Source organism: Cucurbita maxima, unplaced genomic scaffold, assembly GCF_002738345.1.
Source record: "Cucurbita maxima cultivar Rimu unplaced genomic scaffold, Cmax_1.0 Cma_Scf00019, whole genome shotgun sequence".
NCBI classification, from domain to species: domain Eukaryota; kingdom Viridiplantae; phylum Streptophyta; class Magnoliopsida; order Cucurbitales; family Cucurbitaceae; genus Cucurbita; species Cucurbita maxima.
The window spans coordinates 93,947-113,422 of NW_019272035.1; the positions used below are offsets into that span (position 1 = coordinate 93,947).

Genomic DNA, 19,476 nt, shown 5'->3' on the forward strand with positions numbered 1-19,476 from the left:
AAAAAAAAAAAAAAAAAAAGTGTTATTTTCTTCACATGCTTTATCGTTGATTTTTTTTTTTTTTTTTCTAATTGTAAAATATTATTTACAAGGAAATTGATACTTTATTTTTAAAATAATAGTATTTAGTTGAATCTTGAAGTAAGTGACACGTGGAGACGAAGAAAATATTAGAAGCGGGATTAAAGGATTGGGTTAGTTGGTCTCTTTTTCTTTTATCCTTTCTTTTTCCAAAAGTTGGGTCGTAAAAATTTAGAACCTGCTTTAAAATATTAATTACCAAAAAAGATATATAAAAATATATTACTTTTTTTCTTCAATAAATAACCGGAAATGGGTTGAAATATCTATTTAATTTACTAAATTTAAAATTAACTAAATCTAATAAATTCTTTAAGTTTTAAATTTTGTGATAAATAAGTTATTCACCTATTTAATATTTTAAAACTCACGAATTTATTGATTTATTGATTTATGTCTAATATATTACTTAATAAATACAAATTTCAAATGTATTTGACCTATCAATTATTTTTAAAAAGAAATAAATATTTTTAAAACAAAATTAAAAAGCTTAGAGAGCTATTATATATTTTTTAAATTTTATAAACCTCTAGGTAAAAGATATTAGACTAAATTTATAATATAACTGGTTTTTATAAATTATGCTATAATATTAAAATTTAAATTTTTAAGAAATTATAAATATTATATTTTATTTTTGTGTACAAAATATTAATATTATTTTATTGTTATTTTTTTAAATAGCTATATTTTAAATTATACGTTTAGAATTTTTTTTAGGGCAGCAAAAATATATTAAAGAATTCATTAAGATGGAAATAGAAACAGTTGGCGGGAATGAAGAGGTTGAAGCCCTTTCGAATCTCAGCCACGTGGATATCTCCGTTTCGCACCGGCCGTCATGTCTCGGTCTTTTTTAAGGCTTAAATACGGAGCGAGTGACGCACTCCACTTTTCGCCTCGTGTCCACTCTCTGCAACCACACGCGATCTTCAAACATCCAGACCTATATTCTCTACTCCCACTCACTTTCCTCCTTTTTCTCCATATTCGATTCTCTCTATCTCTCTCTGTTTTTCTGCAATCGGCCATGGGAGACGACGGACATGTGAATGCTATGGAGGACGATGAAGCTTCTGCCGCCGAGCAACGCCGAGCCATCGATATTTACCCTCTCAGAAACTATTTCTTTGGATCCAAAGAGGCTCTGCTTTTCAAGAACGAGGCCTTGGCTGATCGCGTCCAGAGGATGAATTCCAAGTATCCATTCTCCCTTTAATCCCTTCTCTACACTGCCTGTTTTCTGTTTACGTCCTTCAATTTATCTAATCTGTTTTCTCGCCTGATTTTTTTGCAGCTATGCCGCTTACGGATTGAGAACTTATGTCGGAGCAGTTTTGCTGGTTCGTTCCTTCTCCATTCACAATGCTCGTATTTTTGTTGCTTTAATTCACTTCTATTTCACCAATCTTTTGGCTCTTGGTTATCGATTTCTTTAAGCACCTAGAATTTCTTACTGGCTCTGTTGATCTCATTAATTCAGTCCATTTTGGGAGAAATCTTCTCATTGAATCTGAATCTGCTATAAAATTTATAAATGAACATTGCATCTTGCGATCAGAAGCAGTGCTTAGTTGCTGAAAGTTTTGAAACCGTCCGTTGTTTCTCAAATTAGGTTGAACTATTTAAACATCCTCATTTGTTGCTATTGCGATTACGAAATTCAATTGTCCAGCTTCCTGGTGGTCGCCTAAGGCCTAATGAATCAGGTAACTGTGTGCTGTGAATCTATTCTGCAGCTGTGTTTGTGTAACATAGTTAAGCTGATGAATATTTGATCATGGTGGATGATCTCAATTTACAGATCTTGATGGTCTGAGACGAAAGCTGTCAAGCAAGCTTTCTGCCATTGGAGCCTCTGATGCATCTGATTGGGAGGTACTGCAGTTTCCAAATCTGTTCATTTGATTTGAATGATTGAATTTGAAGTGCTCTTCTTTTAACGTTTAGATCGGCGAGTGCCTTGGGATGTGGTGGAGGCCTGACTTTGAAACCTTTGATCCACACTTGTCCAGTAATGTAAAAGGCGCCAAGGTAGTCATTTGGACACAGACTACTTCCTTGCCATGGCTTTTCCTATAACTCACTCACTACCTGATGCAGGAGTGCACTAAACTCTTCCTGGTCATGCTGCCGGAGAATCGAGAATTCTTCGTGCCAAAGAACCTCAAGTTGATAGCAGTTCCTTTATGCCAGATTCAAAAAAGCCATGAGGTATCCTTATCAACACACTTTATGGAAGTCCAATTTATCACGTTTGCAAATCATAGTTTTTCCTTGAAAGATTGAAAGAAAAGGAAAGACGGTTCAATTTTGTTGGGGAAATTCTTGAAATAAATCTCTATTGGGTTCATAGGGCATTAGGTCGGATTAGGATTTTTTTAAATGGAATTGTAAACTTTTTCAACTTGATCCTAACCCAACTAACTTGATTTAGATTTAGGTGGTTCTAGTTTAGATCATTTATTCTTTTTTTTTTTTTTTTAATGAAAATAAAAGGTTAATTCTTAAAACATTGATTTATTTATTTTTTAATGTTGAATTTAGATTTACAACTCAATTTCAATATATATTTTGAAAAATGAGATAATAAGTATATAATTGTATCTAAGCAAATTTTTAATGAACTTATTACCGGATCTAAATTGTATGCGTTGTGTTGAATTATTAGGTTTATTTGGGTCATTGATTTTTTTAAGCACTTTTGATTGTTGAATTATAGTAAGCTGCACTAGTCAACTATGTGTCAATCCTTTGATCTTGTAGACGTACGGGCCAGTCATATCGAGCATTCCGCAGCTGCTTTCTAAGTTCTCCTTCAACATCATTGGAACCTAAGAATATTTATGAGTGCATTATAGAGGCGTGAGGTAAGTTTGTATGAATGTTTGAGAGATCCTTTTTTAAAACATGCACATAGACGATGGTGATGATTTTGTTAAGCATAAAGATAACAGTCATATAGTTCCCACATTGTTACTTCACAACTTGAGTTTTAAGGAATGCTAAAACTAGACGATTGCTTAAATTGCCAATTCTTGACTTTCTTATGCTTTGTTAAATGTGGCAAATATTTATGTCATCCTTATCCCATGAAAATACTTGTCGGCTTGTTAGGTTATATAAGTTTTAATTAGTAATATAATTTTTACCATTCTTTTAATTTTTGTTAATTTGTAATAAACTTCTTAATTTCGTTAAAATTTTAACAAAAAGACAATTTAGCGATAACTTATTAGAACGTTAAAGTTGTTATACTTCTTAAAGTTTAGGGTTAAAAGAATGTGTGCAATTTAATGAAGATTTGAACTCTTGAATTCTTAGTTAATAATACATGTTTTAACTGGGTCGTGTTTAAACTATGAACAAATTATATATCATTATATATCATATATATTTAGTCCGTTTTAAACTACTTAAATTGTTTTTTATTTTGAAGATTACGACTTTGAATACAATAAATGATCAAATTAAGTAGATATTTATTTTCAAGTGATGTCTAAGATCGTGTTAGAAAACGGTTCCAAAGACGTATCAAGATCATCTCTGGGAGTAATTTGTCTAATAATTTAATAAATTATATGGCTTTCAAAAATAAAATAAAATAGGAAAAGAAGAAATTATATATAAGCTAGCTAAACAAGCTACCCGGATTAATTGGGAGAATTTTTCAAGAACATGAAATTCAATCCTAAACATTCATTCATTAATTCATGAGATTTTGCCGTAACTATACAAATATGGAACTAAACCAAAGTTTCAAATTTAGGAAGATGAAAATGTCAGTCTTGACCTCCACTCTTGTATGGCAGAACGCAGAGTATAGTTAGGAATAAACATAGAATGCTGGAGCTTAAGCTTCGTCACAGGCGATACGTCGTATTTCTCGAGCCATGCTTTAATGGCTTCGTACTCGTAAGTAAAACCGTCGGCCGCTATATAAGGATCCTCCATTACTTCCTGTGTTTCAAACAAATACAACAGAGAAGAATATGAAGTTCATGCTTAAGCTGCTTATGAAGAGCTAGTGGTGTTTGTGTGCGTCTTAAACTTGTTGAATACAACTTTGGGAACACTCGCACTCTTTATTAAGATCAATCGAAAAGAGAATACAAGACACTATGTAGAATACTTTTTTTTGGATTTCTTAGATGAACAAAGGTGGAGGTGTATTTATACTATAGAGCCTATGCAATGTATACCTAACAAATCTAAATCTAAATCTAACAAATCTCAATCTTTTTCTTAAAATATCTACATCTCGTTCTCCTAAAATCATATATCTTTCCTAAAATCTCTACTAAAATAAATATACAATGGGCTCGTACAATTATTGGGCTTGACTCTATTGGACTGATGATATTTCAACACTCCCCATCAGCACTAGTCCTCATTCGCTATTCAGCCCTTTTGTAAACAAGTCTGTCACTTGGTCATCTGTCTTGATCTGCTGCATCTCGATTTCTTCCTTTAGGACCTTCTCTTTAATAAAATGGTAGTGCACCTCCACATGCTTTGTTCTAGCATGAAACACAGGATTTTCTGCTAGGCGAATCGCAGATTGGTTGTCGCAAAGAAGTGACATTGGATAGTCAATTTTCTGGTGCAAATCTTCCATCAAGAGTTTCAGCCATGTACTTTCCTGAGCTGCTCTATACTCGCTTCTGTAGTTAATAATGATACTGATGGTTGTCTCTTGCTACACCAAGAAATTGTTCCCGAACCAAACTTGAACACATACCCAGTGGTTGACCTTCGAGTATCGTGGTCTCCTGCATAGCCAGCATCACAATATCCAACTAGCTTGCAGTCTTTGCTTCTTTTGTACAAAAGACCATAGTCGATTGTACCTTTGACATATCTCAAGATCCGTCAAGCTGCATCCAGATGAGGCTTATTTGGACTTTGCATGTATCGACTCATAACCCCAACTGCATAAGAGATATCAGGCCGAGTTAAAGTTAGGTAGATAAGACTACCTACTAGTTGTCGGTATGTTGTTTCATCGTTCAACTCTTTGCCTTCATGTGCACAAATCTTGACATTTATCTCCATCAGTGTTGAAACTTGCTTGCACTCTAACATGCTGAACTTCGGAAGCATATCTCTTGTATACTTTTGTTGGCAGAGAAACAATCCTTAATCTGTGCGATCAACTTCTAGGTCTAAGAAGTGTTTAAGCTCTCCTAGCTCTTTCATCTGAAAGCGTACTGATAAATTTTCTCTTGTTTGATAAATTTCTCTATCGTCGTCCCAGGTGATAATCAAATCGTCCATGCAGACCAACACAATTGTCAAATTTCCTTTCTCTTTCTTTGATGAATAGGCTTGAGTCTGCATGCGACACTGAATAACCACTTTGGGTAAGAAATTCAGCAATCTTACCATACCAAGCTCTCGGTGCTTGCTTCAGTCCATCAAGAGCTTTTCTAAGCTTGCTTGATTGAATTTGTGTAGTTTGCTCCCCCATCTTCTATTGTAGAATTTCTTCGATGTTTGAATCTGGTAAGACTTTCTTCTCCGAGGACCACCATGAAGATGTTTCATCGAAAACTACATCTCTTGATGTATAGTATTTTCCACTTGTTGGATCACAGCACCTCCCTCCTTTTCTTTGATTGTCGTATCCAACAAATACACACTTGACTGCTTTCTTGTCAAACTTGCTACGTAGATGGTCAGGCACAAATACATAGCAAACACAACCAAATACTCGGAAGTAACTAACTGTAGGTTTCATATCCCATAGTATCTCAAATGGTGAGGCGAATCCTAGCTTTGGTTGAGGAAGCTTGTTGATCACATGGGCAGCAGTTCGCATAGCTTCAGCCCAAAATCTTCCTAGAACGTTCTTTGCGTGTAACATGCTTCGACAGGTTTCTGCAAGGTGTCGATTTTTTTTTTCTGCTACACCATTTTGTTGTGGCGTGTTGGCACATGTAAATTGACGTCGTATCCCACACTCGTGTAAATATTGATCGAAACTCATTTGACGTGTATTCTCTGCCATTGTCTGAACGTAGGCAACGAATCTTCACTCCTACTTCTCCTTCGACCATCATCTTGAATTCTTGAAACTTTGAGAACGTGTCAGACTTTTTTTTCATAAAGAAAATCCACACATATCTTGAGTAGTTGTCAATAAATGTCACCATATACCGCATTCCACTAATCGATGCTTGTTTGACTGGGCCAAATAAATCAGAGTGAATTAACTCTAATGGTTTTTTTGCTTTGAAACTTGACTCTTTGTAAGGTAATTGATGAGCTTTACCATATTGACATTGAGTGCAGACAACGTCTATTTTGACTTCAAGTTGAGGTAGACTTTTGAGCATGGATTTCTCCATAATCAGCTTCAACTTATGGTAGCTAATATGTCCCAATCTTGCATGCCATAGATCTGTCGTCTCATTCTTTCGGGTCTTGTCAACATAGGCGTCTGTAGATAAGACGTAGACAGACTCCGCTCTTCGTCCTTCTATTGTCGACTTTCCTATTATCTTAACATCTTGATAAACTTTTACATCTTCTAGCCCAAACAAGACGTAGCTTCCTGATGTTGTTAGTTGTGACACTGACAACAAGTTCTTCTTTATACCCGGTACATGATAAACATTATGTAGCGACACTGAATCAGACTTATTGCCAGGCATGATTGTCGTATTGCCGATTTGAGCAATTAATAACTGTGTTATTTGCTGTGCGTACCATACGACTTCCTTTGTACTCTTTCTTGTCTTGCAATTTTCTCTGATCGCTAGTCATGTGGTTTGAACATCTTGAATCAACGATCCAGTCATTCTCATAATTGATATGGTCTTCCATTGTCGCCATGAGTGCTAGCTCGTCTTCTTCTATAGGACATAGTATCTATGCATCCCATTCATCCTCTATCTTCTTTTTGGATATTGTCACATTGCTTTCAATAGACTTTTTCCTGGACCAACAATCTCTATACATGTGGCCCTTTTTCGCACAATTATAGCAAATACCTCCAAATCTCTTTTCTTGGAAATTCTTGTTGTCGTTCTTCTGAGTTCTCAGTTATGCAGTTCCTTGGTAGCTTCTTCTTTTGTCACCATTGTATCCACGTTTGATAGACGGCCTATTATTGCTCCGACTTTCACTTGTGTAGAGTGCTTCTTCTTCACCCTTCAATGTGATGCTTCCCATTTGTTTAGCCATCGCTTCTTGGCTGGCTAACAAATTTTCAAACTCTACAAGTGATGGTTGAGTGGGCCAACCTTGTACAGCAGTAATGAAGTTTCAATATTCCGGTCGCAATCCGTGGATTATAATCCTCTTCATACGAGATTCTACAATGGCAGACTTCGGGTCTAGTTTAGCAATCTCCCGACAGATCGATTTGACCTTGTGAAAGTACTGAGCAATCGTCATGTCACGTTGTGTAATTGACAACAACTCATTCTCTAGAAGTTGTAGCCTCGTATCGTTCTTCTTTGAAAACAACATCACGAACGTATCTCATGCTTATTCCGGTGTTTGTCATCCCAAATATGTTCTAACATCTCTTCTCCGATTGTGATCTTCAAGGCAAACATTGCTTTGCCTGCTTTGATTCTCCATTTGCGCAAGGCACCATTAGAATCCTCCTCTGGCAGTGTAGTTTCACACCCGTCAATGATCTCCCAAAGATCCTGTCCTTGTAAATAGGACATCATGCATGTTGCCTACGTGTTGTAGTTGTTGTTGACTTTCTTGATTCCTCCAACGATTTGGAAATCACCCATCGTATTGGTCATATCTCAGTAATACCAAACAAGCTCTTTCGACACAAGACTTGCAGAGTTACAGACTACTCACGACACAAAAGAAACTCACTCACTACTAATCTCAAGAAATTGTTTCTGATGTGAAAGATCAGACATAAATGCAGCCACAAAGCATACTAAGAATTCCAAGAAATTAGATAACCTACACTAACCAAGCTCTAATACAATTGTTGAACACTAACTCTCTATGGTGGGGAAACACTCGCACTCTTTATTAAGACCAACACTAACTCTCTATGGTGGGAAACACTCGCACTTTTTATTAAGACCAATCGACAAGAGAATACAAAACACTGGGTAGAATATTTTTTTTTTGATTTATTAGATGAATAACCCAGGTAGGGTGTAAGTGTATTTATACTGCAATCTAGACCTAACAAATCTAAATCTAAATCTAACGAATCTGAATCTTTTTCTTAAAATATCTATATTTCTTCTCCTAAAATTTCTACTAAAATAAATATATAAGTGCTCGTAGAATTATTGGGCTTGATTCTATTGAGCTAGTGATGATATTTCAACAAAACTGACCTGGAGGATTGGGCAGAAGTAGTGGCTTGGGGGATTGGCAGCACCTTTCCGAAACGCATCTGCAAAATCAACGAGCCTTTTAAGGACTGGAAGAACTTCAGTTTCAAGATCTGGCCTATCCCTGCATCTAAGCTTCAAGCACTTCAGTGCCAGTCCAGCTAGCTCCTCAGCTTCAGCTAGAGGCCAGTCAGTAATCGACTTATCTAGAATATCTGCAAGCGAGCCACTTGCGATAGAGTTCTCGACAGCCAGAAGAAGACCGTGGGGCTGCCGCCCGGTCAACAACTGCAGAATTGTTACTCCGAGCGCATACGTATCCGACTTCGGTCGGAGTGTGCCAGTTCTCTGATATTCAGGATCCATGTAATGCAGAGTCCCAGCAAGAATGGTGTTTCGGTACTCCGTCACATTGTCAGGCACGATATCGCCGATGATCTTAGCCATTCCAACGTCTGAGATTTTGCTTACAAAGTTTCTATCAAGTAAGATATTACCCGGTTTGAGATCTCTATGAATAATAGGCTCTGGCTTTGAATTGTGTAAGAATGCAAGCCCAGACGCTACTTGAAAAACTATTCTAAGTCTAATAGACCACGGGAGGGGAGGTTTTCCATTCCGGAGCAAGATATGATCATCTAAGCTTCCATTTTCCATGTATTCGTAAATCAAGCAACCTCGCTCGGGGCAAGCTCCGAGCAGTAAAACCACGTGTGGATGGCGTATCTGGCTCAGAATTTCAACCTGCAGAGATAATTTCAGCTGATACAATGAGGATCATCAATTGGATAACAACCATGAAGAGTTAGAAAAATGATACCTCTTTGAGAAACTCGTCCTTGTTCTCGAATATGTCGTGTCGAAAGACCTTAATGGCTACCGGGGTATGATCGAGACTGCATACGTAGACTTTCCCATATCCGCCCTCACCGATCACGTTAACTTCATCGAAGAAATTCGTCGCAGCTTCTATTTCGGCTGTAGTATACCTTCTGTACCTCCTATCATTAGTCAGAAGAGTATCAACAATTTTCTTCTTCTCCAAGGACTCCTTTAAGGCATTAAGCTCAGCTAGCTGCCTCTCATAAGCTTCTTTAGCTAGTGAGTCCTTTGCCTCCTCAAGCTCCTTAATGGCTTCCAAGTGCTTTGCTTTCTCTTCAGCAGCCACTTTCCTCAAAGCTTGTTCCCTTTCCAATGCAGCGTTCACTTTTCTTGATTCTTCAAGGCATTCGGATGTAAGTGACTGAACCTGCAAAACCAAGCACAAATGGGCATTTACATTATTTCTTTGAATTTCTGTGAAGACAACAGGAGGTGGAAGGGAGTTTCGGGAACAAAGAACCGGAGTGATTCTAAGCCTTAGTCAAAGAATTTAAAGCCCCCGAATGATTCTAGGCGTTAGTCAAAGAATTTAGAGCCCCTAAGTGATTCTAGGCCTTAGTCAAAGAATTTAAAGCCCTCGAGTGATTCTAGGCCTCAGTCAGAGAATTTAAAGCCCCTGAGTGATTCTAGACCTTAGTCAGAGAGTTTAAAGCCCTCGAGTGATTCTAGGCCTTAGTTAAAGAGTTTAAAGCCCCTAGTGATTCTAGGCCTTAGTCAAAGAATTTAAAGCTCAAGTGATTCTAGGCCTTAGTCAAAGAATTTACTAGCCACTTTCCCAACAAAACAGTGTATCCACGGGAACAAAGCTCGAGTAAAGCAGTACTGAATATGCCTTGACAACGTTATGCCAAAACCGATATAATGATCAGGCTCTCACCTTCTTCTGAGCATGAACAAGTTCTTCACAAGCTTGTTTGTACAAGGAAACAGTACTCTCCAATTCTAGCTGCAGCGATTCAACTTCAGCCTGCATATCTTCCTACAATTCAGGAGCTTTTATTTAAGAACTCACCATAGCATCACCTCAAAATGGCGACGAAATTCGATCGAGATAGCAGCAAAGCTCAAAACACAAAAACAAAAAACAAAAACCTCCTCAGTTAGAGTACTCAAAGAGTTCAGTTGCTCGGTAGAATTAACTTCGAGGCTATCGCCCCTTCGATGAACATTCGACATGGAAGAAGAAGACAGCGTTCCAAATGATTTTTCACTAACTGTACTCGAACCCCTATAGTAATCGGTATCACCAAGCATCCACTGCCTCGAGTCAGTTTCTACGAAAAACAATCGCATACATCATCTAGTGTTAAAACTAATGACAAGAGAACCAAGTGTTTTCAGCTAATTACCACTAGATGGGGCAGTAGTAGCCGTTCGTGTAATGACTCTTCTCCTATATATAACATAGATATCAAAACACCTAGAAGCAGCTCTCATAATAGCAGAGGGTACTGAATCCCCTTTCAGCCTCCTACCAATAATTATACCAAATGTTAGCATCAAAATATTGAAATCATATCAAACCGTCTTCGACAACGACACATTCCGAGTCATGTAATGTAACAGCCCAAGCACACCACTAGTAGATATTGTCCGTTTTAACCCATTACATATCGTCGTCAGTCTCATAGTTTTAGAACACGTCTGTTAGGGAGAGGTTTCCACACCCTTATAAGGAATGCTTTGTTCCCCTCTCCAACCAATGTGGGATCTCACATTCTACCCCTTTGGGGGCCCAACATCCTTGCTGGCACACCAGCCGGTGTCTGGCTCTAATACCATTTGTAACAGCCCAAGCTCACCGCTAGCAGATATTGTCCGCTTTAACCCGTTGCATATCGCCGTCAGTCTCACAATTTTAAAACGCGTCTGTTAGGGAGAGGAATCTACACTCTTAAAAGGAATGCTTTGTTCCCCTATCCAACCAATGTGGGATCTCACAATCCACCCCCTTGGGGACCTAGCATCCTCGCTAGCACACCGCCCGGTGTCTGACTCTGATACCATTTGTAACCGTCCAAGCACACCGCTAGCAGATATTGTCCGCTTTAACCCATTACATATCGCCGTCAGTCTCACGATTTTAAAACACGTCTGTTAGGGAGAGGTTTCTACACCCTTATAAGGAATGCTTCGTTCCCTCTCCAACCAACGTGGGATCTCACAATTAACTCCCTTAGGGGCCCAACATCCTCGTTGGCACACCACCCAGTGTCTGGCTCTAATACCATTCGTAACAGCCCAAGCACACCGCTAGCAGATATTATCCACTTTAACCCATTACGTATCGTCGTCAACCTCATGGTTTTTAAAACACGTCTGTTAGGAAGATGTTTCCACACCCTTATAAGAAATGTTTCGTTCTTCTCTCCAACGAGCATAGGATCTCACATGTAAGATATTATCTTACGAATCAAATCAAGTGAAATGAGTTCAAAACATCATATAAACTTCCATGTCTATGTTGAGGATTATTGGGAGTGAGTCGCACATTGGTTAATTTAGTGGAAGATCATGGATTTATAAGTGAGGAATACTATCTCCATTGGTATGAGGCCTTTTGGGGAAGCCCATTGCAAAGCCATGAGAGCTTATGCTCAAAGTGGACAATATCATACCATTGTGGAGAGTCGTGATTCCTAACCGTCTATGCATATTTCTATGAATGAATTTGAATTTCTACTCCAAGATCCTTGGAAGAACAGTAAAAATGACACAAATATCAGCACAAAATACATTCATATAGCCAAATACCTTGCTATGCAAGTCCTAAAACAAGAACCCAAAACCAAGTGTTTAATCCCAGATTCAGATGCATATCTCATAAGTGCAGTGGCGGGATTATCATCCTCCAGAATCAAAGTTTCAACCAGTAGAAGAAACTGCAAAACAAATACCCATTTCAATTCACCATGAATTTAGGGCTAAATTTTTTTAAAAACAGCTTGAAATTACCTTCTCTCTTCTACACATCTTCTTGAAAGGAACAAAAATCTGTTCATATTTCTGTTTTACATCATGAACATAAAGCGCTACTACATCTGCGTCAAGCTCCGAGACCGCCACAAGATCCCCCACTGTAAAACAAACACCACAAACTCAAACATCAAGAAATTGAGGGATCGGCTTACGGTGTCTGAGACAGGAGATTTTTAGGCACTTACTTGGGGTGGGGATGGAGGTGATTTTGGGCATAACATGAACCAATATGAACCGATCGGCGGTTGGCAACAGATTCTCCACAGCCCATCTGACGGCGCGGCGGCTTCCGCCACCGCCTTTGCCGCCGCGAACGCCGTTAATGGCAACCGCCACTGATGTCATTGCCTTGGAAACACCACCATTTGGTTCTATTTTTCCTTCATTTTGAGTTTACTTTTCATTTTCAATTCTGTAAGTCAATTGGGTCGCCGTCGTTCTTGGCATGCGACGACTTCACCATTGACTTTGGGTTTGGAATTTGGATGATAATTTTGTTCTTGGCAAATTCCGATTTTAACCTTTAGTCTTATTTATTTATTATTAATTTTGATTATTACAAATAAAAATAATTAACACCACAAATTATTTTATTATTATTATTTGAAATGTGGTAATTGGTTTTATTATAATTATTATTTTGAAGTATTTATTATTATCAATTATGGCAGTGTGGGTATTGCCGTAGTTAATAGCTACCATAATTTTTATTAATTATAATAGAGCATTAAACATAAATAAATACAGCATCAATTATGTAAGAATTGGGTAAATATCAATTTATGTCTCTTAAATTTTATCGGTTTTATTAATTAAAATTCAAAATCAATAATTATATAAATTTAAAATTTCACAAGCTAAACAATTTAGATTATTTGTTTTTTATTTATAGTAATTTTTGCTTAATTTATCTTAAATAAAATTATTAAAATCCCAGAAAAATAATTGCAATTCTTTCTAAATAAATAATAGAGAAAGATAAATAGCTGAAAAAGATACAATTCAATAAAGGTTAAATTTGGTATTTCATTAAATCTAACGGTGTCTGTATTTGAGTGGTAGCCTGTAGGCAGTCGCATTCCGTACCTTCCCGCCAGTCGAGAGTGGCAAAAGCCAAAAGGCTGCCCTGCCCGGCTTCCCTGCCCGCCTGCCCCTATGGGTTTATTATTTTAATTAATCACGCCTCAGCAAAACGAATCGTTTTACATGGATAAGGTACGTTCTTGGAGGGACTTCGAACCAATAATGTGCCTATACGTGTCACTGGCGGATGGCCGTTTGCAAGTCCGCGAATAAAACACCACCATTTAATTTCCCTCCCTATCCCACGAGTTACAACATTTGAGGATGAGCGAAGTAGACAAGACTTCGAGAACGAGCGAGGCAATGGAAATCGCAATCTCATTCTCTTGAATCCCATTCCTGTTTTTCCTTTGATTCTTCTCTCTTCTCAAGCAATCGGAGATCTATTAATGGCGTAGATGCTTGCTTCTTCAAGAAAACGCGATTAGAAAACTCAACAATGGAGTGTATGGGACTCGCTGCTCGGAATTTTGCAGTAATGGCAGCTTCTAATAGCCCTAGCTTAGCTTCATCGGGAACAAGAAGATTCCGGTTGTTTTGTAGAAAAGAAAGCCGTCAGTTCGGTTTGCGTCGGCGTTCGATGCTTGTTATGGCCGGTACCGGAAGTGAGAGTTGCACTGCAGTCAGAGAAGGATTTGCAGACGATGAAGATTACATTAAAGGCGGTGGCTCTGAGCTTCTGTTTGTTCAAATGCAGCAGAACAAGACGATGGAGATGCAGTCCAAGCTCGCAGACGTGGTTCGGCCATCTCCACCCATTTTTCTTACTTTTTCATCGCTGACTTTTTATTATTTTCGTCACCATAGCGTTGATGTAGATATTAAATTTGTAGTTTGTCAAATAAATTAATTAAATGCTCAAATTTCATCTGAACTTTTTTATACTTGTTATTGGGATTGGTGCCACTATAATTTAATATGCTTGCGCTCTTAAAAGTCTATACTCCCTGCAATCTTGTATAAATTAATTGACTAAATCCACCCTGATTTCAAAGCTTAAGCATATGGGAGTTCGAAGGACTTAATATTATATCTTTTGGCCTCTATGGCTCGATTAAATTATGCACTTATATCTGAGGCGGTAGGTTCAATGGAATTAATGTCTCTATGGCACATGGTAATACGCCTTGATACTCTCCGTTTTCCTGCATTGGGCTGCTACTCGTGACTAATGTTTAAGTTTCTTTTTCCTACCCTTTATTTTTCTTTATTCTATTGTATAAATTTGAGGATGGAATTGATATTGTTGGGTTTGAAGCTTATTGTCAATTATAAATGAATTTCTGGATTTCTGGAAGCACATCACATGTTCCTCCATTTACTTTAAATAGACTTTGTTTTTTTGTTGAAAAAAATGGTTCAATTGTATCTTCCTTTCCATTATATTCGTATGATCGTGATTCTGGTAAATGATTATCATTCTAACAGGCGTTTCAATTTTGAGTATATGTTAAACCCCTTTTATTATTGTTTCAGCTACCGCCAATATCAATTGGAAACGACGTATTGGACTTGGTGGTTATTGGTTGTGGTCCTGCTGGTCTTGCTCTGGCTGCGGAATCGGCTGCTTTGGGATTAAAAGTTGGACTCATTGGTCCAGATCTACCTTTTACAAATAACTATGGCGTGTGGGAAGATGAATTCAATGGTATGTTGATGCATCCTACCCAATGTTTCAGCAACATTTCAGACTGCCCTCGTCTTAGTTCAGTTTTAAACTATACTCATAATAACTAAGAAGAAATTATATCCAAAATTCATCCCATCATGCTATAGAATATATTTCTCCTTTTCGTTCTTAAATAGATCATTAAATCCATCCTAAAAGTTTCTAAGTTATTATACTCTTCTAACATATTATTAAATCAAGCTGAAAAACTTATGTTGATAGGTTAAGCTTAAAAACTTCAGTTTATAAGTTAAAGTAGATTTTGACTAGTCATATTTAAAACTAATATCCTAAGAAGGAAATGACACAGTATACTACTGTTTCTTAACGTATTAAGGTTATGCCGTCTGTTGAGTCCAACCTCCACTTTCGTCTAAACTCTATTTTTCAACCTTACAGATCTTGGGCTTGAAGGGTGTATAGAACATGTATGGCCGGATACAGTCATATATCTTGATGACAAGGATCCTGTTCTTATTGGCCGTGCATATGGACGTGTTAGCAGGCATTTGCTCCACGAGGAGCTGCTTAAAAAGTAAGACAAAGTGATTTTTTGTACAACGACCAATTTATACATTTGAATTTTATATAATGTATCAATTCATATAGGTGTACCAAGTCAGGTGTTTCATATCTCAACTCCAGAGTGGACAGCATTGTTGAAACTACCTCTGGCCATAGCCTTGTAGCTTGTGAACATGATATTTTTGTCCCGTGCAGGTAAAATGGATTCTCTTATTTACACACTGTTAGCTTCAATGTGAAGTATTTTAGGTCGCTTATATTAACTATTTGTTCTTTCTTCAAATATTTAAATTTGTATTGTAGACTCGCAACAGTTGCATCAGGAGCAGCTTCAGGTAAATTGCTGCAGTATGAGGTTGGTGGGCCAAAGGTGTCTGTCCAAACAGCTTACGGTGTGGAGGTTGAGGTAGGAAGGAGAATTCCTCTGTTTTTTCTTCTTTCTTTTCTTCCTACAGACGACTTGTATAAGATCTTAGAAAGTTGTTGAAATGGATTACTATATGATAGACACCACTGAGTTTGCACATCATCATTGAAATACCGTACGGAAACTCTTGGATAGTTTGTTACTGCAAGATATCTTTAAGAATATATACAATATGAAATATATTATAACTTATTAGTTTAAACTTTTAAGTTTATTGGTAATTTAACTTTGTATCAAAGTAAGAATTTGTGAGTTTGAACTCTTGGAAATTCATATTAATATCAAGTTTACGAAACCTTCGTTTGTAATTCTCGATATTGCTCTCCAGATTTATTTCCTTAACAAAATAATGTTCTGTTCTTACACGGAATTTTGTTCTGTGTTGATAACCATTCACGTCCATCTTTTTGACCATTTCAGGTGGAAAACAATCCTTACGATCCACGACTTATGGTTTTTATGGACTACAGGAACCACGCAAAACAAGACAATTCATCTTTAGAAGCACAATATCCTACATTTCTGTACGCCATGCCCATGTCTCCGACAAAAGTATTCTTCGAGGTCTGTGCCATTGTTACTGGTTTATTTCATACTTTATTTTTCTCATAATCATGTATGAATTCACTTGGAAATTTAAAATTTGCAGGAAACTTGCTTAGCTTCAAAAGAAGCTATGCCATTTGATCTCTTAAAGAAAAAACTTATGTCAAGATTAAAGACTATGGGGATCCAAATTGTGAAAACATATGAGGAGGTACTCTTGGCGAATGATGTTTATTGCCTTTATAGCGAGTTACTACTTACCATGTTACCATTTGTTCAATACGACCTTACATCTCTTTCAGAAGAGTACATGAGATGGTTGTTCGTGTGTATGTCTGTTTTTCCCCTGCTTTCTTTCTTCCATTTAGTAATCAGTCGACTAGGAGGTATTGTTATGTGAAGTAGATACGAAACGAACACCTTTCCAAATAAGATAGAAGATGCAGAGGAAATTGAGGTTTCATTCTCAACCTTCCTTATCAGTACTTTCTTATCTGAAAGCTGTGGATTTCACCCTTTTCTTGTGGCTTTGTGTATTTTATTCTTATTGGTGCATGTTCACATATCATCAACATGAACGATGCCTTTGCATTACTTGAGGTCATTTGTCGGATATCGAATTGGTGTAGTGTAGTTATACTCTTTATTTGTTCTGCTTTTTAGTGGACCAACTAGGACTTGGTAAATTTCCACACCTATTGATGGATGGGTTAAAGATCATTACTCTGTGACGTAACACAGTTGTTTACAAATCTGATTTGCTCAGAATTATGCATGGCATGAAACTTTCCTCTTTCATTAAATTCCAATATTTTGTTGCTTATCATATATACTATCAGTTCTCTTGCATTTCAAATCATTGTACACCTGGTTATTCTTGACAGTTCTTATTAAACCAGTAAAAGAGTGAAAAGGACATAATCTTCCATGTAGGAATGGTCTTATATTCCAGTTGGTGGTTCCTTGCCAAACACAGAGCAGAAAAACCTCGCATTTGGTGCAGCTGCCAGCATGGTTCATCCAGCCACAGGTATTCAAAAAGCGAGCTGAACATCTATGTTGTTGAATTATCAATCTAAGAAGTCTTATACACTTCGTTATCATCAAGCAGGTTATTCAGTTGTTAGATCTCTGTCTGAAGCTCCAAAATATGCTTCTGTTATTGCAAAAGTTTTGAAGCAAAGACAGCTAAAGGGTGGTCTTGCTAGCGGAAGAAGCTATGGGAATATCTCAATGCAGGGTGGGCCAGTTTTTGTGTTTAGAGCTTTTTCAAGGAGACTATTTTCCTCTGTCCACTATCTTGCAAGTATTTTTCAATGTTTATTGATTTATCTGTTATTCCAGCTTGGAACACGCTTTGGCCACAAGAAAGGAAGCGCCAGAGAGCATTTTTTCTGTTTGGGCTTGCACTGATTGTTCAACTGGACATTGAGGGCATTCGTACATTTTTCCGGACTTTCTTCCAATTGCCAGATTGGTACGATCAATTTCCTCTTATTTGCTTATGTAGTCTGAAATTTTGGTGCTTAGACAGTAATAGCCTGGTATTTTAGATTGTAGGATGCTATAAATAAATAAATCAATGTAGAGCCAAATTAAGAAAGTAGTAGTTACCCAACATGGAGGTTGCATGTACATTTGTATTATTTTGTAGACTTAAACTAATCCTAATTGAAAGCCAGAATGTTTTACCGGATTAATTACCTTTGTTAATCAATTATGTTTTAGAATAGCGGCTGACGTTGGGATGAAGAGTCTTCTATAAGTGCAATTATATTTCAATTTTACTAGGGCAATGAAGCTTCACAAGCTTCCCCATTTATCTTGTACAACAGTATGATATTATGATATTGCATACTCTATGTCAAGTCCATGTAGTTTTATTTTTAATCATATCTAAAAGGCTATTCTAAGGTCTCACTCAAATAGAAAATTTGCCTGATCCTCTTCACTTCTAACATGACATGAACCCTACCCACATGCCCAACAAAAGCCATATGATGCAAATTCTTTGAAGGCCTATTATCATGTTCTGGAAACCTTAAACGCTTTAATAGCGTAGTTGTAGTAACTAAATTTACCATAATCTATCAGGTTAACCTTTTTAATTCATTGGTGATTTAACATGGCCACAACTTCAACTTATTATAACCCATCAACTTCACTTTTAGGTTCATTAATGATTTATTACTGATCATGAGGTGTTGTTTATTTGTTTATTATTATTTTATTTTATTTTGTGAGGTGGGGTGGGGTGGGTTTGAATTCCTTAACATGTACGTGCAACAGATTAGACATATGGATGATTTTGCTGGATTCTTAATGTTTGTAGCAAAAGAATAATCTCCATTGATAAACTGAACGACAGCTTGTATGTATGTATACTCATTATTGTTCTTAAGTTGCAGGATGTGGCAGGGATTTCTTGGGTCTACATTGTCTTCAGCAGACCTCGCACTTTTTGCGTTGTATATGTTCGTCATTGCTCCAAATGACCTAAGAATGTGCCTCGTGAAACATCTTGTTTCTGATCCCACTGGAGCAAACATGATAAGAACATATCTCACAGTAGCTTGAATTGAATTTACCCCTTCCAACATCTTCTTCCTGTTATGTAAGAACAATGTGTAGAATTACACGAGGGGCCAGCCCTGAGAGGTATTTCTCCTCCCTTTTCTCTGTATGTTTGTTACTGGACATTGTTATGTGTAGTGTACATATTCAGTAATCTCTTCCATCTCTCTGCTCTTAATTTCCATCTTAACCCAGTAATTATAGTATCTGCCCCCTTCCCCTTTCTTGAGGTGTAGATTCAAATCTGATTAGGGGAAGAACATGTATAAAACTATATATCTTACCCTACTGGAGAGTATGAAGATATTCATAATTTATTTATCCAATTTTTAAAAGCACTAAAAAAACCATGAGAACTTAGCGTCGAAGGAAAACGTCAAATA

At 37.2% G+C, this 19,476-nt stretch overlaps 3 protein-coding genes across 3 annotated transcripts; 2 read left to right on the plus strand and 1 right to left on the minus strand.

Moving 5' to 3' along the window:
- The first annotated feature begins 972 nt into the window (after positions 1-972).
- On the plus strand, positions 973-3,140 carry LOC111493862 (pre-mRNA cleavage factor Im 25 kDa subunit 1-like). Its single transcript, XM_023143762.1, has 7 exons — positions 973-1,284; positions 1,382-1,427; positions 1,700-1,793; positions 1,889-1,962; positions 2,035-2,118; positions 2,188-2,298; positions 2,851-3,140. Exons 1-7 carry the CDS (start codon positions 1,115-1,117, stop codon positions 2,920-2,922), a joined length of 651 nt encoding a protein of 216 aa, XP_022999530.1. The 5' UTR covers positions 973-1,114; the 3' UTR covers positions 2,923-3,140.
- A 619-nt stretch (positions 3,141-3,759) lies between these two features.
- LOC111493807 (U-box domain-containing protein 34-like) lies at positions 3,760-12,708 on the minus strand. The gene is made up of 9 exons (XM_023143665.1): positions 12,455-12,708; positions 12,246-12,367; positions 12,045-12,172; positions 10,640-10,761; positions 10,383-10,564; positions 10,168-10,269; positions 9,229-9,657; positions 8,412-9,152; positions 3,760-4,044 (listed from the first exon to the last, which is right to left on the minus strand). Exons 1-9 carry the CDS (start codon positions 12,612-12,614, stop codon positions 3,850-3,852), a joined length of 2,181 nt encoding a protein of 726 aa, XP_022999433.1. The 5' UTR covers positions 12,615-12,708; the 3' UTR covers positions 3,760-3,849.
- An 889-nt stretch (positions 12,709-13,597) lies between these two features.
- On the plus strand, positions 13,598-19,263 carry LOC111493821 (lycopene epsilon cyclase, chloroplastic-like). Its single transcript, XM_023143701.1, has 11 exons — positions 13,598-14,091; positions 14,829-15,000; positions 15,421-15,556; positions 15,631-15,741; positions 15,850-15,952; positions 16,394-16,537; positions 16,623-16,730; positions 17,453-17,549; positions 17,631-17,759; positions 17,864-17,996; positions 18,928-19,263. Exons 1-11 carry the CDS (start codon positions 13,792-13,794, stop codon positions 19,094-19,096), a joined length of 1,602 nt encoding a protein of 533 aa, XP_022999469.1. The 5' UTR covers positions 13,598-13,791; the 3' UTR covers positions 19,097-19,263.
- The last annotated feature ends 213 nt before the right edge of the window (positions 19,264-19,476 follow it).

Bases quoted from the DNA above. Each gene is read 5' to 3' on its own strand.
- LOC111493862 (XM_023143762.1), top strand. From the start codon at position 1,115: ATGGGAGACGACGGACATGTGAATGCTATGGAGGACGATGAAGCTTCT. The intron at 1,285-1,381 runs GTATCCATTCTC...ATTTTTTTGCAG, and splicing joins GTCCAGAGGATGAATTCCAA to CTATGCCGCTTACGGATTGA. The intron at 1,963-2,034 runs GTACTGCAGTTT...TTTAACGTTTAG, and splicing joins CTGATGCATCTGATTGGGAG to ATCGGCGAGTGCCTTGGGAT.
- LOC111493807 (XM_023143665.1), bottom strand. From the start codon at position 12,614: ATGACATCAGTGGCGGTTGCCATTAACGGCGTTCGCGGCGGCAAAGGC. The intron at 10,762-12,044 runs GTATTTGGCTAT...AATTATTGGTAG, and splicing joins TTTAGGACTTGCATAGCAAG to GAGGCTGAAAGGGGATTCAG. The intron at 10,270-10,382 runs GTTTTTGTTTTT...CCTGAATTGTAG, and splicing joins TGAGTACTCTAACTGAGGAG to GAAGATATGCAGGCTGAAGT.
- LOC111493821 (XM_023143701.1), top strand. From the start codon at position 13,792: ATGGAGTGTATGGGACTCGCTGCTCGGAATTTTGCAGTAATGGCAGCT. The intron at 14,092-14,828 runs GTTCGGCCATCT...TTATTGTTTCAG, and splicing joins AGTCCAAGCTCGCAGACGTG to CTACCGCCAATATCAATTGG. The intron at 16,538-16,622 runs GTCTGTGCCATT...TAAAATTTGCAG, and splicing joins CGACAAAAGTATTCTTCGAG to GAAACTTGCTTAGCTTCAAA.